Below are 16,728 nucleotides of genomic sequence, written 5' to 3' on the forward strand. Positions count from 1 at the left end.
AAAAAAAAAAGATTGTCAAGACAGAATGTTATGTGAAAAAAAGCAAGATGCAGAACAATGTCTCTAGTAAGTGCTATTTTGTGTAGAAAAATGGAAAAGGGAATAAGAATATAGATTTATGTAAAATGAAATTGGAGGGGCACCTGGCTGGCTCCGTTGGGAGAGCGTGCCACTCTTGATCTCGAGGTTGTGGGTTCGAGCCCCACATTGGGCATAGAGATTACTTAAAAATAAAATCTTTTAGGGCGCCTGAAGGCTCAGGTGGTTAAGCGACTGCCTTCGGCTCAGGTCATGATCCTGGAGTCCCGGGATCGAGTCCCGCGTCGGGCTCCCTGCTCAGCGGGGAGTCTGCTTCTCCCTCTGGCCCTCCCCCTCTCATGTGCTCTCTCTCTCTCTCAAATAAATAAATAAAATCTTTAAAAAAAAATAAAATCTTTAAAATAAATAAATAAAATTAAATTCTAGAAGGGTACATTAGAAACTAGTAACAGTGGCTAGTTGGGAAATGGATAATAGACTTTATTTTTGAACAAGTGACTAGGATAGCCATTCAAGAATATTTAGAAATAAATAAGAGCAGGAGGACACTCTAGTGTTAAAGAAGCACATGTTATAAATCCTGGAACTTGCTGGTATTAATTCTGGAGAAAGAGGGACAATTATATACACAAAGTCCTGAGGAGAGGAACAGACAGACATAGCCACAGGCTCACCCACCCACGTTCCTACACGGCCTCTTGGTCCAAACAGAAGATGCCCAAATGGATACTAACCACGATGCTCTAATGACCAATGGATAAATTCTCCCAAATCTCTTGATATTTCCGCAAGCCCCAGCCCTTAATCCCTCAAACATCTTTTTAGCAACATCTTAGGGTAAGTTATGCCAGCTGCTGTTAACAATAGCTCCTGAGTCTCAGGGGTGTAACACAACAGTGAGTTTTTATTTTTGTACCTATTACAATACAATGTGGACCAAGGGTGGGGCGATGTTCTCCACATAGTCATGTAGGGATCCAGGCTCAAAGAGGCTCTACTCTGTTCAACAGATAGCTTCCAAGTCATCCTGGAAATTGAAATCCAATCAGCATACCCAAGAACAAAGAATCAAACAAATGGCATTTCTTTCCTATGCCATTGGCCAGAACTCAATCACCTAACTGTTGGGCTGCTGAGAAATATAATTTAACTGTGTATCTCACAAAAAATTAATTTGGTGAACATGTAGAATTGTCTCTGTCACAGCAGCTATTAATATGATCATGTGGGTTTTCTCCTTTAATGTTAATGAGATTTCCTGCTTTTCACTGACCTTTACAAGTTATCCTGTGAGCTAGACTGCATGATAGCATTCCCACTTGCCCCACTACTATACCTCCCATCCAAACCAAAGGGGGAGCAGCAGTGGGAGAGGGAGCAGCAGACTCCCCATTGATCAGGGAGCCTGATGCGGGGCTCCATCCCAGGACCCTGGGATCATGACCTGAGCCGAAGGCAGCCGCTTAACTGACTGAGCCACCCAGGCATCCCTGGAGTAATGAATTTGAAATCCACAAGGTAACAGGGCTTGCTTCAGTTACTTAAGTCACTTATTTTTTTAAAAAGATTTATTTGAAAGAGAGAGAGAGAGCATGAGCAGGGGAAGGCGCAGAGAGAGGGAGATAAGCAGACTCTCCAGGATCCCAAGATCATGACCTGAGCCGAAATCAAGAGTCAGCCACTCAACAGGCTGAGCCACCCAGGCGCCCCAAGGGTGCATTTATCTTTTCAGATTAGTGTTTTCATTTTGGGGTGAATACCCAGTAGGGGAATTACTGGAATATATGGTAACTCTAATTTTAGTATTTTGAGCAAACTCCATAGTCCTTAAAAGCCATTCACAGTGACTATACCAGTTTACGTTCCCACCAACAGTGCATGAGGATTCCCTTTTCTCTGCACCCTGGCCAACCCTTGTTATTCTGTAATTATTTTCTAATTTTTGAAGGGCATGTTCAGTGGGACCTTATTTATGAGGCCTGTGCAGCTTGGATCCAGAGTGGATTTCTGCAGTGATTTTGTGTTTGCTTCTGCCTCTTCTTTACTGGCATTACTAGCCTATGTTCCCTTTTTTTTGCTTTTTGCTTGTGATCTGGATATCAAAATTCGAACCCAAAACCTGTTTGTGGTGTTGGACTCATGATTACAAGTTTTCAGCAGAGACCTTTCTCTCCACCTGGAACCCCTTCCTTGGTTGTGCCTATCCATGGGTTTTCTTAGCCCATTTCTTCCCCTGACAGTGTAGCTCTTGGAAGGCTCTAGTTCTAGCGTTAAGCTTTATAACCCAAACCCTCAGACAATGGAGAGTACTCCCACTCCCTCTCTTGGAAGCAATAGAGCCACCCCACGACTTTACTGTCTGGCTGTCAGTCCCCAATTATTTTAGCCTCCTGGGATTTCCCTCACATTCTTGTGAGATCAGCCCTGCATATAAAAGGGACTCTGGTTATATCTTCCTAGCTTTTCTAGGTATTTGAGGTGGTGGTGGCGTGGATTTCAAATTCCTTACTCCAGGGGCGCCTGGGTGGCTCAGTCAGTTAAGCTTCTGCCTTCGGCTCAGGTCATGATCCCAGGGTCCTGGGTTCGAGCCCCACATCGGGCTCCCTGCTCAGTGGGGAGTCTGCTTCTCCCTCTCCCACTGCTGCTCCCCCTGCTTGTGCTCTCTCTCAATCTCTCTCCAGCAAATAAATAAAATCTTTAAAAGTTAATTAAAATTTATTACTGCACTGTGTGGCTGGAACTGGAAGGCCTCCATCCTACAATTATGATTGTATAAAAATATCACCAAACCACGGGAAGGAATGCAAATGGAAATAGTGTGTCTGAGGAGTGGGATTAGAGAGGAAACTCTTCTTTTAAAAAATTACCTTTCTGGGGCGTCTGGGTGGCTCAGTTGGTTAAGTGACTGCCTTCAGCTCAGGTCATGATCCTGGAGTCCCGGGATCGAGTCCCGCATCGGGCTCCCTGCTCGGCAGGGAGTCTGCTTCTCCCTCTGACCCTCCCCCCTCTCATGGGCTCTCTCTCATTCTCTCTCTCTCAAATAAATAAAATCTTTAAAAAAATAAATAAAATAAAAAATAAAAAAATAAAAATTACTTTTCTATTATTGTTAATGCAACACAATTCAGGGAAAAAAGAGCTGACCCAGATAAATAAAACTTTTTTTTTTTTTTTTGGGGAGGAACCCTATCAGGGATCAGATAAATAAAACTCTTAACTAAGCTGATTATTGAAAAAAGGGCCAGTAGCACAGGTTTGGGGCATTAAATGTTTATTAAATCAAGCTTTTAAATTATATCCACCTATAGTCTGTAAACAGATACAGTATACATGTTAAGTAAAAGGCTCTTAGATTAGAAGTGGTGGAAAAATGAAAGATCCCTTCGTACACGGGCACCTCATCACTCCGTGGGCTGATGCCATGGGGCCAGGTTTTAGTTGACAGTTAAATGAAAAACCAGAAGGAGTCTAACTCGACTCCACCTGCTAGGATGGATTTCAAGACAGATATTTGTTCCACATTATAGTAGGCTAGATTATAGCAAGGCAACAGTGAAGTTTTTACATTCACAGATTGGCTGAACTAGTATAAATTAAGCTTTTTCCTCTAGATGTCTCCCTCCCTATTACCATGATTAGTAAGGAATGAGAATTAAAATTAAATGATGGACCACAGGTGGTTACAAAAATAGATAACTTGTAGAGTAATAAATATCTACAGTCAGCAGATCACAAACTTACAAAATTTGCCTTTTTCCATTAATGTGCAGGATATCAGAAGTTATGTTCAAGAGGTACAGTCAGTGGACTTCAGATTGGCAAGAGAACACTCATAAAGAAAAAACAAGTACAAAACCCAGAGGAGGAAGCTGAATGCAGATGAGAATATACATAAAACAAAATCCTAATTCCTCACATCTAATCATCCTACTTAACAGACACCACAACTAGCTTACAGCCCTTTATTAAGTATCTTAAAAAGTAACACTTTGTTATCTATGTACAAATTTTTAAAAAGATCATGAGACAAGCAAAAATTGATTAACTTAACAGTGGCATGAAAAATCAATGACACTTGTAGATTTTGTGTGCTTTCATAGACTTCTGTGTATGAGGATTTAAAATGCACCCCCTCCAGAATGTTTTGGATTGAGTTTTTAAAATTCCCCCCAAAAATCTATTCTACAATCATTTCAGGTATAGAAGGAAAACAAGTCCCAAACTGGAAAATTAAAAAACAAACAAAAGTAAAAAATCTCACAAAGTGACTGAAAATCCATGAATATATAAGTGACATTCAGACCTTTCTTTAACACTTAACAAGTGCTATGTAAGGTAACTATAATGCTATCCTGAAATCAATCTCATTTAAGAAGATACAGGAATCCCCATTCTAATTCTAGAATTAAAAGCACTTATTCGACATAATGTGCGTTACAGCGAGGTTGACATCTACTTGGTTGTACTTGACAGTGTCACCTTAAAGCTTCATCCAAGATTCATTGCAGGCCTGAACTGTAAAAGTTCAGAGCTAACGATACCACAGGTAGGTAGTTATTCATCCTAACTTCTGCAGGGAGTAAAGGGTATACTTGAGCTGTCCTCAGGTCACCATAGCCTAGAACAGTGATCCCTTGAAAATTCGGCAAGATCCTCTGCCAAAAAAAATCTTCATAGTCTAAGCTGTTTGGAACTTGCTGGATTAGATAAGGCCTACTGACATACTAACATACATTCTTCGCCTTCAAGAGAGGCGTGCAGAGGCAGCTTTTCCCAAATGCACTTGACCTTGCCAGAGAACTCCCCAAATAACCATGGGATCGCAGGACACTCCTGTCCTATGGAACATGGTTTGAGAAATGCCAATCCAAGTAGAATTTCTAAAGTAGTGGTTCTCAAATTGTAGTGAGCATCAGAAACACCTGGAAGGCATATTAAAGTATAGATACCTTACCCCACTTCAGAGGTCTGGGGTGGGACCTGGAAGCCGGCATTTCTAAGAGACTCTAAGTGGAGCTGATGGAGTGAGGACCACACTCTGAGTGGCATCCACCTAGACAGGACCCACACAAACCTCAGCTGCAGGAAGCCCTGTTAGTCTCAGGAAAGGCTGCGCATGGCATCTGTCACAACCAACCATCACCGGGATCAGCCCAGTGATGCCTGAGGTCTGGGCACCTTGGTGGGGTGGAGGAAGACTGGACTTGACTCCCAGCTCTGCCCCTACTCGCCAGGTGACCAGGCACTGTGACTGCAACTCAAAAGAGGAGTAACAGGAGTCCCATCTCAGTGGATCTGTGAGGCTTAGAGGAAATGTTTGCACAAAAGGACTACCCAGCAAAAAGCATCATACAAGTGTATTAATCAGTAGAATGTGTCAGTCACAGCAGGAAAATCCCAGATGCATTTTCTGTCTTCCACCACTGCTGAACCTTTATGAAAGCACACTCTGGCAGCTAATGAAGAGAAAAGAGGCTAAAAATACAGAAAACTGCAAAGAGGAAGATACATAAGTGGATCACCTAAGTAAAAATCTCTAATTGTTAAAAAAAAAAGATCAACCCACAATCAAAGTAGTTAATTATGCTGGCTTTGAGATAGAGTTTAAGTTACAGTATGTTGATCTTTGAACACACTCACTCGTCCGTTACCATGTTAATGCTGGTTCACTCAAATGCATATGGATTCGATGTAAAAAATTTAGCTGAGATCATTCCCATCTTCTAAGCTACCACGGTGGGAAAATTTCAAAAGTAATTTTCAAAAAGGACCTTTAATTTTGGTTCATAGAAACATCCACAGCATGAGAAATGAACAGACTCACACATTCACACGTGTCTATTTGTTGCCCACCACATCTTAGCCAGTGAATTGTGTCTCGCAATTCAGAAATGAATTGGTAAAAATGCATCCGCACCCATGACAGGATTATGGTCAAGCGAACATCATGTTGCCCAGTCCCAGTTTCCATTTGAATGAAAAAGACTGATCAGAAAGGCAGCACGTTCCCCGACACGCTGCACCATCCACTTTATACGTGCTCTGGGTGGCTCTGGAGACAAGACAACATCTCTTGAACGGGTCTGCCTTCATAGCAGATCTGATACACTGCCGTAAACAACGGGAACCTGGTTGGGAGGAAATGTGAAAAAAGACAAGTTGAGCCATCTGGTTTACCTCACAGAACAAATGAGTCTTCCTCTCCTGCCTAACAGATTGCAGATGGATGTGCTACTTTGGACAACAACAAAGTGACTGCCTTCTATATTCCTCTATTATTTGGTGGGCAGAGAGCCACTGCACTGTGGCTGTAAGATGCTGGTATGACCTAGACCACCCTCTGCCTACTTGTTCGCGGTGCACAAGTCTACAAACGAGTCCCATGGTAATCCTTGCAGGGCCATCTGTGGTTATTTACATGAAGAGCTGTAGCTCAGGCTCTTGGGCAAGTCTGGAATGAGTCCAAGTTTCTGTCAATAATTTAAAAGACTGGAGAATAAATTTTGAATTGCAAGGAGGTATTGCTCTCTCTCCTCCAAAAGGGATCATCCAAGGAGAAAGATGAGGCGGCCCACACATCACCATAAATAGTTCGGGTCTGGAACATTCCTGCAAGAATCAACGTGGGCGCCCACAATTAGCAAAGCACTGATCTCCAGTGGAAAGCTGGGCGCATTTTGCCTTTTTTTCCAAGATATGAACACAGATATAAGTGAAAGTTTGAAATGGCTGAGGGTACAAAGGTGTGAGCTAATAATCCACCGTGAGAAAGGACAGCATTATCCCAGGGACCAGCTGGCTCAGCAAGTATTTTAAATAGTAGGTATTACTAAGGAAATAACAAAGTTAATTTCAATCAGGCTTTTAAACACACACACACACACACACAGAGCCCAAAGTAAGCTTGACAGGATCAATAAAGTCTTAAAGGCCATTTTGAAAATTATCTAGTTGGAATCCTATAATGACAACTTAATTTAAGAATGGCAAACAGCCCTGATAGGCCATATGTCTTATCACTGTGGGTTTTTTAAGGTACAGAATGTTTTAATTTTTTTTGGAGTCAGGGAGGCAGTCAAATCTGACCCCACAATCTATCCGCTCTGGGCGTTTCATAACCGCTCTGTAAAATGGGGCAGGATCTCTTGTGTTAAGGCCTGTTGTATGAAGTGACTTACATGTAACCTGCAGAGTGTAACACTTGGCACATGGTGGGTGTGCAGTGACAGTTTATACACACCGCCACAAGATGGCCACTAGGTCCTAGCAAGCTCTTGGAGGACAAGGCCCCAGATGTTTTATTCACCTCTGCATCCTTGGGGCCTGGCACAGTGCACATATGAGGGCAGGTGCTCAGCGAATATTTGTTGAATGAACTACTGGGAATGGGAGTTAGAGCCTGCAGATTTTAGCCCGTCGTCTTTCCATGGCTTAGATGTCCTGATCCCATGATGAGAACAACTTGTGCGTCCCCAAAGCAGGGTGGCAGGTGATGAACGGCCACCCAAAGCCATTCCCAAACCCCTTTACTCTTTACCAACGTTGCAAATAGCCTAACGCTCAGTTTCCCAGCCTTACTTTCTCCTAGAATTAGCCAAGGAAGCAAATTCTAGAGAGCAAGACACGACACTTCTGCTGAGGGCTTCTGGGGAAGACACTCTCTCCTTGAGAGGCACTGGAAGAAAACTCTGCTCCCCCAGACTGCACCTGCTCCATGTCACTAAGTGCAGCTGTGTATGTGATGCATGGAGCTGCTGCGGCCATCTTGAGGTTTTGAGGGAAGACCAACAGGATCAGAGATTCTAAGCTAGAGGCACTGTGCCAACACCAATAATGTCCACCTCCAGAATCCTTGTTCCATGAGAAAAATAACCCTATTGTTTGAGGCATTTTAAACTGGGCATTGCTCTTGCAGCCAGAAGTGCTCCCGACTTTCACAATCAGCACTTCCAAATTGTGTAGATGGGATGCTAACAAGAGATTTGGAGTACGGGTGGGGAGGGGGAGGGAATTTTTTATGGACAAGTAACTTGTTTAATCCTCACAACCACCCTATGAGGTGGGTAATAACATTATCCCCATTCCATAGATAAGGAAACTGAGGCATAGTTTCTGACTCTGGAGCCAAGATTCAACCCCTAGGCTAGACTGCCCATCTAAATGTTATTTTATATAACATAAAATGCTATAAAGCCAATTAGATCAGTTTGGGGAGCTATCTAAATGAGGTTAGAGATGAAAGGAGGACAAAAGACAGTATTTCATTGAAAAATACCTGCATAAGCTAGAGCAATTAGCCATCCCACTAATGGGCACTGAGGACTTAAGATGTGTCAATCTTCAACCATGTGCAGGATGTGGAGTATTATCAATAAGGCCCCAGCCCTCAAGGAGCTTACAACACTGTTCTGGACTAAGTTGTGCCCTCAGCCCCCAAACTCATCCAATGAAGTCCTAACCCCCAGTACTTGTATTTGGACATAAGGCCCTTACGAAGGTAATTATATTAAAAGGGTTCATAAAGTGTGGGCCCCAAACCAATATGGTGTCCCTATGAGGAAAGGAGATTAGGACTCATCCATGGACAGAGGGAAGACCACATGAAGACCCAGGGGGAAGATGGCCATTTACAAGCCAAGAAGAGAGGCCTCAGGTGAAGGCACCTGCTGACCCCTTGATCTTAGACTTCTAGCCTCCAGAACCATGAGAAGGAAATTTCTGCTGGGTAAGCCTCTCAGTCTGTGGTAATTTGTTATGGCCGCCCTAGCAAACGAATACAAACACCTGATACTCACACATGCTCATAAAGATGCATGCACAAAGAAATTTAATAAAGCAAAATTTGTAACAGCAGAAAACCCCAGACAACTTTACTGTCTATCCGGAGAAGACTGGTTAAATAAACTGTGGTTCTCCCACACAGTGGAATGTTCTGCAGCCATTAAATGAGATCTATTGGTGCAGATCTATTGGTGCAGATCTTCAAATCACCCTCAAGTGAAGAAAAGCAGGGCAGAACGTGGAGCACAGCGTCCATTCCATAAATGGAAGGATACACTAAAAACTCAGGAGAGCTGCCTGTGTCGAAGGTGGGGATCACTTTTCACTGGGTGCCTCTTTCTAGGATTTGAATTTTTTTTTTTTTTTTTAACCAGGAGCATGTTGCCCACCCCCGCAAAAATCTAGAAGAATGAAAGTAAAATTGTGTGTTTATGTAAGAGCCACGGCACATGAGCAGCGGGACTGTCTAAACCTGGGGTCAGCACACCACAGCCTGAGAAGCAAACCTGACCTGGGGTCTGTTTTGCACTGCCTGCAAGCTAAGGACGATTCAAGGGCCATAAAAGGAAAAAAAAAAAAAAAAAAGGAATATACAACAGAGCTGTATGTGGGCTGCAAAGACTAAATATTTATTATGTGGTTCTTTACAGAAAAAGTTTGCCAATCGCTGGTGTAAACGGCATGGTCAAAGTAGGGAAAGTTGTTTGCGTCTGGAGGAGGTGGATGAAGGCTGCTCTGAGGACAGACCCAGGCCGTCTCAAGGGTGGTCGGGGCGGGCTGACATGCCATCGAGGAGGGCTGTCCAGGCAGGCCAAACAGCAGGACAGAGGTGCACAGAAGCCCCTGAGAAAGGGGTCTCGGGGCAAAGGGAGGTCTGCTTCAACTGAAGAAGGGGTTGTACGGCGTCACAGGACATGGTGTTAGAAAGTTCCGTGGGTACAGAACGGAGTGGCGCTGCCCCAAATGCCAACCTAAGGACTCATTCTGGATGAGCAGGAGGCTTGCGCATTAGAATACTCGAGGCAGAAGGCGCCATGGCAATCATCAGGTGCACCAGTTTGATTTGGTGGGTAAAGAAAACTGAGGCACAGATAAAAATATGACCTGCCCAAGACCACATGGCTAGTAAGCCACCAGGTGGCTGGAAATGCTGCCCTCCCGCTCAGCGCTCTTTCTAGAACCATAGAGAAGAGAAGGGGGGAAGAAGGAAAGAGAGGAAGACCCGAGTAGAGTAGCGATGGCTGGGATGACAAAGGGAAAAAAAATCAAGGGAGAATGGAAGCGTGGTATCCCCTCCAACCCAGCAGTGGCCTCATTAAGCCCAGGCACAGCCTGTTCCATTTCTAATCAGGAGAAGGAAAATGGGACATGATGGAGGAGAGGCATCTGCTCAGAGCCAAGTTTCACCTGCTTGATTACACCTGCTTTTTTAAAAACAGGCGCAGGTACTGATCCCAGAACACCAGTTCCAATCCATAGCTCCCCAAGTTCCACGATGAACACAGACTCATCCATTCATAGGATCCTATCAAATATGCCCCATGGTAGTGGACAGATGGCACTTTAAAACCGTGATTAGGAGATCATCAGCATCCACAAACACCCAAGTAGTTTCTTAAGACTTAAACTCCGGGCGCCTGGGTGGCTCAGTCGGTTAAGCGACTGCCTTCAGCTTAGGTCATGATCCTGGAGTCCCGGGATCGAGTCCCGCATCGGGCTCCCTGCTCAGCGGGGGGTCTGCTTCTCCCTCTGACCCTCTTCCCTCTTGTGCTCTCTGTCTCTCATTGTCTCTCTCAAATAAATAAATAAAATCTTAAAAAAAAAAACAAAAAACTCCTGATAACAGTCATTAAAGTAGCCCCACCACACAAACACATCGCCGTTTGCCCTTAAGTATGTAAGGAAAACCGTGCCCACTGGAGGTGTTTTCCTTTTAGCCACAATTTAAAGGTAATTCTCCTCCTCTGGAGGCCTGTTTATGACTTCCATCTCTGCCTAGCTGGTTCTGAAAGCCATTTCAGAAAAATAAAATGCAAATTAAAGAAGGAAGACGAATGTCCTGTCCTCCCTCCTTTTCAACTTTCCATGGGGCACTCTATGGCTGATCAGTGTGTAGTGGTCCAGAGAGGAGGAGAGCTGGGTGAAGGGGAGGTAAAGGTCGGTGGTTGGGACTAGCAGACATCTGGACTGAGCCGAAGAGCAGGAAGGAGACATACCAGAGAACCAGCCAACACGTCTATAACCATCACCGGCTCAGGGAGAAGTGTGTGCTCTGGATTGGCCACACCTGGCAGTGTCCCCACAGCTGCCCAGCCCCCTCCTCTCCCAGGCAAGCAAACCTCCCCCCTCCCTCCCGAAGAGTGAAGGATACACAGAATATGCTGTGTACGCAGTTATTAGATGGTGTCATTGGCCTCGTGGCTACGGAAGAAGGCTCAGCAAATGAGCGGGATAAAGGGCCACCTGGCAACCGCAGAGAGGTCGGCAGCTTTGTGGTGCTATGGGGTTTATTCCCTCAATCAGGTGGCAAATCAGGCTGTCCCCAGCCCACCTTTAGCAGCTGACCATCCCGGAAGGGCAGTGGAGGCTAGAGGCACCCATCCATCCACAGGACACAGAGACTGCAAAGCTGCTCAGCAAACCTTAACGCAGGTCATTGCTAGTGGTAGAATTCTGGGGTAACTTGTACCTTCTTCTTTTCCGAATTGTCTGACCTTTTATTAACAAGACTATCTTTTTATAACAAATAACACGGTAATCTTTTTTTTTTAATTCAAAACTTATGACATGTAGCTCTTAACCAGACACCCTGCAGGATAAACCAGGACCTCAAACTTCATGTTTTGTAACATGCTTTAGAGAATTGAGTTCTTGGGGCGCCTGGGAGGCTCAGTTGGTTAAGCATCCGACTCTTGGTTTCGGCTCAGGTCATGATCTCAGGGTCGTGGGATCGAGCCCTGTGTCAGGCTCTGCACTGGGCATGGAGCCCGCTTAAGATTTTCTTTCTCCCTCTGCCCTGCCTGCCTACTTCCCCCCCTCCCCGGCCCCGCCGCCCGCCAACCTCCCTGCTTGCTCTCTTGTGTGTGCACACTCTCTTTCTCTCTCTCTCTCTCAAAAAAAAAAAAAAAAAATTGAGTTGTTCCCCCTGAAGCTGAGCTTGGTTCTGTGTCAACACTCGTTTTCAGGGCAGGCAGAAGTTTCCTGCCACAGATGTTCACATCACATGAGGGCGGAACTATTCCAGTGGAGTTCTGCACACAGCTGTGCCCATGTGCACTGACTGGGCTGGTGGTCATGGGGGAAGCAGGGGGTGGCCCTCTGGTCACAGGGACAGTGGGGGGGACTTACTTGTCGACTAGCCCCTTCTGTTTCAGGATCCGGTACACTTCAGCGGACGTCTGAGGTCCTTGGAGCTTCTGTCCATTCAGCATCTCCTTCTCCAATTCTTCGATGGTCTTAAAAACAAGGATGAAAACACTATTGTAAAGACTAGAGTGGGGACGCCTGGCTGGCGCAGTGAGTTAAGTGTCTGACTCTTGGTTTCGGCTCAGGTCGTGGGGATCTCAGGCTCGTGAGATGGAGCCCCAGGTTGGGCTCCGTGCTGAGAGCGGAGTCTGCTTGACATTCTCTCTCCCTCTGCTCCCACCCCTCCCCGACTGGGCACATGTGTGTGCTCTCTCTCAAATAAATCAATCTTTGGGAAAAGAAAAGACCACAGAATCACTTATTTCAAGAGGACAGTGGCGGAGGGAAGCTGCCATCCTCGGCTGTAAACCAGGGAAAGAGAGACCTACAAGCTAGAGCGCTCGGGCATTAGTACTTTTAAGCGAAAACAGACAGGTGTCAGCGGGATGCGCCCAGCAAGGGCTCGCCCCAGCCCAGGGCTCTCAATGAGGGTGGACGGACGGACGGACGGACGGACGGACGGACGGGCGGGCGGGCGGGCGGGTGGGTTGTGGGGGAGGGTTAGGACAGGCCAGGGGCTACCTTCCCGGTTCTGGCAAACGCCTCGGCCACCCTGCGGTTCCGGCCTCCGTAGCAGGTGGTGATGAGGTCGGCCACGCCGCAGCTCTCCAGGAAGGTGGCCGTGGACACCTGGCCCTTGCAGAAGATCTTGGCGAAGGAGATCATTTCCATGAGCCCCAGGCGGATGACGGCAGCTTTGGTGTTGTCCCCGCTGTGGAGGCCGTCGCAGAACCCGGCTCCCACCGCTACAATGTTCTATGAAGGAGACAAGGAAGCCCCGGGATGCCCGTCACACGCCCGCCGCAGACAAGGCTACTGGAAGGTTGGGGGGAGCGGGGGAGGGGCAGGGCCCCTGGCCCACGCTCAGAACGCTCCACTGGCCCCCGCACCGCCCCAGCTTCTGCTCTTGCACCCTGACTGCCAGAGTGAAAGAAGGCGCCAGACTTCTACGTTCCCGTTTAGAGGAACCCATGAGCCCAGGTCCGGGGTCAGGAGGAAGCTGCTGTTGGGGAGCATCAGCCGGAGAATTAGAATGGCTGACTGTAGGCTCTGGTCAGATACTGTTTGGACAAACTGCCTCTTTCCTTTTTTTCTTTAATCGAATGCCTGATTGAATGACAACATTCACATGGAAAGGTATGCAGGTCATAAATATACGGCTTGGTGATATTCTCACAAACTGAACACACCCTGGGAACCAGCACCCTGGTTGAGAAACAGAACATAACCAGTGCCCCAGAAAGCCACCCTCACACCCCCTCCCAGTCACCACCCCCACACAAAGGTAACCACTCTTCTAACAACATAGATTTGCTTCACCTGTCTTTAAATTTTATATTAGAATCGAATGCAATCATTGGTGTCTCCTTGTCTCATTTCGACATCATGTTTATGAGTTTTAGCTGTATTTTTACATATGGCACATTTATTTTCATTGCTGCATTGCATTCTTTTTTTATTTTATTTTATTTAAACGGAGGGACGCCTGGGTGGCTCAGTCAGTGAAGCACCTGCCTTCGGCTCGGGTCATGATCCCAGATTCCTGGGATCGAGCCCCGCATTGGGATCCCTGCTCAGCGGGGAGCCTGCTTCTCCCTCTCCCACTCCCCCTGCTTGTGTTCCCTCTCTCTCTGTCAAATAAATAAATAAAATCTTTTATAAATAAATAAATAAATGGAATTAACTTATCATGTAGTATTAGTTTCAAAGAGGTAGAGTTCAGGGATTCATCAGTTGCATAGAACACCCAGCGCTCCTTGCATTCTACAGGGTGAATACAGTACCATGTTTTTTTTTCAGCCATTCTCTTGCCAAACTGGGTAGTTCCCAGTTTGGGGCCACTGCAAATGGTGCTGCTGTGGCCAGGCTGGGTGGCCCTGGGTGACTACACGCAGGCATTTCTGTTGGGTGTGTGCCTGGGAGTGGCGTTGCTGGGTCAGTATGTCTGCAAATGTGCTGTTCAAGTTTCGGCCTTTTGTTTCACTTAATTACCCCTATACAAGCATTCGTGGGCCCCCCACCCCCACCCCGCTCTCCCAGGGCCCTCTGCTACACCCAAGGCAGGTAAGACCGAGAGCTGCCTCTTCAGAAGCTGACAATCTGGTTCAGGGATCAGCACACTAAGGGCCAACTGCCTGTTTCTGTAAATGACCTGGAGGCCAGGCCCCCCTGCTCGTTTGCGTACCATCTGTGGTTACCTTGGTGCTGTTAACAGCAGATCTGAGTACTTGCCACATAGCCCGTATGGGCCACAAAGCCCACAGCGTTTCCTATGTGGCCCTTACAGAAAAAGTTTGCCAACCGCTGGCCTAATAGGAAAATAAAAGGGTGCCCATAATTATAGCCTGGGCAGAAAAGGATATCCCGCAGGAGGGACTGAGAATCTGATTTTCATTTCAACCTGTGTGTACTAAGCATGCCCTGTGTGGGAACCTCTACACAGGGCCCAGAGGGTGGTGCCGGGGCACGTGGGGGCTGAGGGTGCCCCCAGGGAGGAGCTACCAAGACAGAATGAGACACAGAGCTTGTCCCCGAAGAGCTGACAATACAGTTGGCCTAACAGACCACAAAGCGCATCAAGGATGAGAGCAAGCGGAGGGGTGACAGGGGCCACAAGCTTCATTTCAGAGCAGGGAAGCCTGCACCGAGGAAGGGGCGTCTGAGCTGGGCCTCAAATCCCGTGGAAAACCAAACAACCACATATGACAAGTAATATCTGCATGTACCCACTCATTTGGGACTTCAGGCAAGTCCCCAGGCTCCTAGCCCTGCCCACGTGACCGGCTCCTGCACCGAGAGCGCTCGACACCAGGGAAAATGCAAGTATTTTGCCTCTGTCTAACCCCACTAGCATTTTTCCATACTACCTGGTGGCTACTGATGAATTTGTGCATGGAGAGACCTTAAAATACGAAGCTAATTGGTAACGAATAGGAGATGAAATAAGCACATCTTTTCCTCCAAAAAAAAAAAAAGAAAAAGTGTTTTTTTATTAATGAAAGAATTCTCTCTCAAAACATCAGGCCTATAGAATTTGACGGATGAGGTTAAAAACAGAACAAACCGGGGAGGAAAAATGTCTTCTCTGGTTGATATGCAATTTCTAATAAAATACATCAAATGCAGCACTGATGTGGCCAGGCTCACCCCGAGAAACAGAGCTGGCCATTTAAACACAGCAATCGCTCACCAGGAGACCGAAGACACAAAGCCATTGCAGATGAAAAACCACTGAACCCAGCTGAAGCTTTTGTCTACTTCCAATACACCAATAAAACAGCACCCTCTCTTCCAAGCTTCGAGGGCAGAATGAAGAGGCCTAGAACAGGGGATGGAAGTGGAGGGGGCCCGAAATCTATCTTGTTCTCTTCCTCGGGAATAATCCCAGGGCTTACTCTGGTTGCTGGCTATTCTCGTGGCTATTGACATGGAAAGGGAAGAGTAAAACAATTCTCTAAAAAATGATCAGAAAGCTGGCATGAGCACGTGCAAATTTTAGACAAATTCGCTCTTTCTGTGCTTTAGAGGGTCTCCCAGTGAGGTTATGGGCTGTTCTAACAGACCAACAAAGTAGCTTCCAGGTGGATCACTCTCCCCCTTACAAAGGCCAGACTCCATGTAGACCCCGCGACCCACAGCTGCAGGTAGAGCTGACGAGGAATCGGGTCTTCTGCATTCATGGCCCGAGCAGAGAGCCTGTGTTTTCCTACGGTACTAACTTCTGTCTGTACCTGCAGAAGCCTCCCAACCCCTTCCTGCCCACGCAGGTAATGGAAGCTCTGGGTTTGATCAGCCCCCGACAGCACCCATCCCTCACCAGGCACCTGCTGCGCATGCTCACTGATGCAGGAAGCGGGCAGCTCCTGGCTTGGCACACTCTTAGGCTCTGGCAGCCTCATGTGAAGAGGAGAGGGGAGAGGCGGTGGGGAAGGAGCCCCGAGATGCTGAAGGGTGAAACAACCCCCTAACCTTTTAGGTGGGGCACGATGCAACGGCGAACCGGGGATGGTACGAACACCCAAGGGCTGGGTCCAAACAGACCCAAACACCCCTCCTGGCAGAGCAGCCGGAGGAAGGAAGCCAGGGGGAGACACTGGAAGCACATGCACTGATAGCCGGATGGCCTCCGGCCTGCGGTTCTCTCTCTGCCTCATTGCTGTGCAACCTTGGGACAATGACTCCACCTCTCTGAGCGTTCTGGGCCTCGGGGATAAAATTCAGGGCGTGGATCAAATCTTTCAAGGCCCTTCTGGTGGTGACATTCCTCCAGGAAACCTGGTGCAGCTGTGGCCTGCCCCGAGGCTGCAGATAAGCAGGGGCGGTCCTGTGGCACCGAAAGGACACCTGGGGACATGCAGGGTGACTGAGCACAGAGGCCAAGAGGCCAACTGTTGGGTGAGCATGCTGAATGGTTGTATTGAAGTTGCCATGGCAACATGCCAA

General features: G+C 46.9%; 1 protein-coding gene across 1 annotated transcript in view; it reads right to left on the reverse strand.

The window, feature by feature from the left end:
- Positions 1-3,293: 3,293 nt before the first annotated feature.
- Positions 3,294-16,728, reverse strand: part of GPD1L (glycerol-3-phosphate dehydrogenase 1 like) — a 62,453-nt gene continuing 49,018 nt past the window's right edge. Inside the window, exons 6-8 of the mRNA XM_034993247.1 lie at positions 12,808-13,041; positions 12,169-12,275; positions 3,294-6,167 (exon numbers count right to left, since the gene is read on the reverse strand). Coding sequence (XP_034849138.1) covers positions 6,071-6,167; positions 12,169-12,275; positions 12,808-13,041 — 438 coding nt within the window. The 3' untranslated portion in view covers positions 3,294-6,070. The remainder of the gene's footprint in view (positions 6,168-12,168; positions 12,276-12,807; positions 13,042-16,728) is intronic.

The sequence above is a fragment of the Mirounga leonina genome, unplaced genomic scaffold (genome assembly GCF_011800145.1).
Source record: "Mirounga leonina isolate KUSES-001 unplaced genomic scaffold, KU_Mleo_1.0 Mir_115, whole genome shotgun sequence".
Classification (NCBI taxonomy): Eukaryota; Metazoa; Chordata; class Mammalia; order Carnivora; family Phocidae; genus Mirounga; species Mirounga leonina.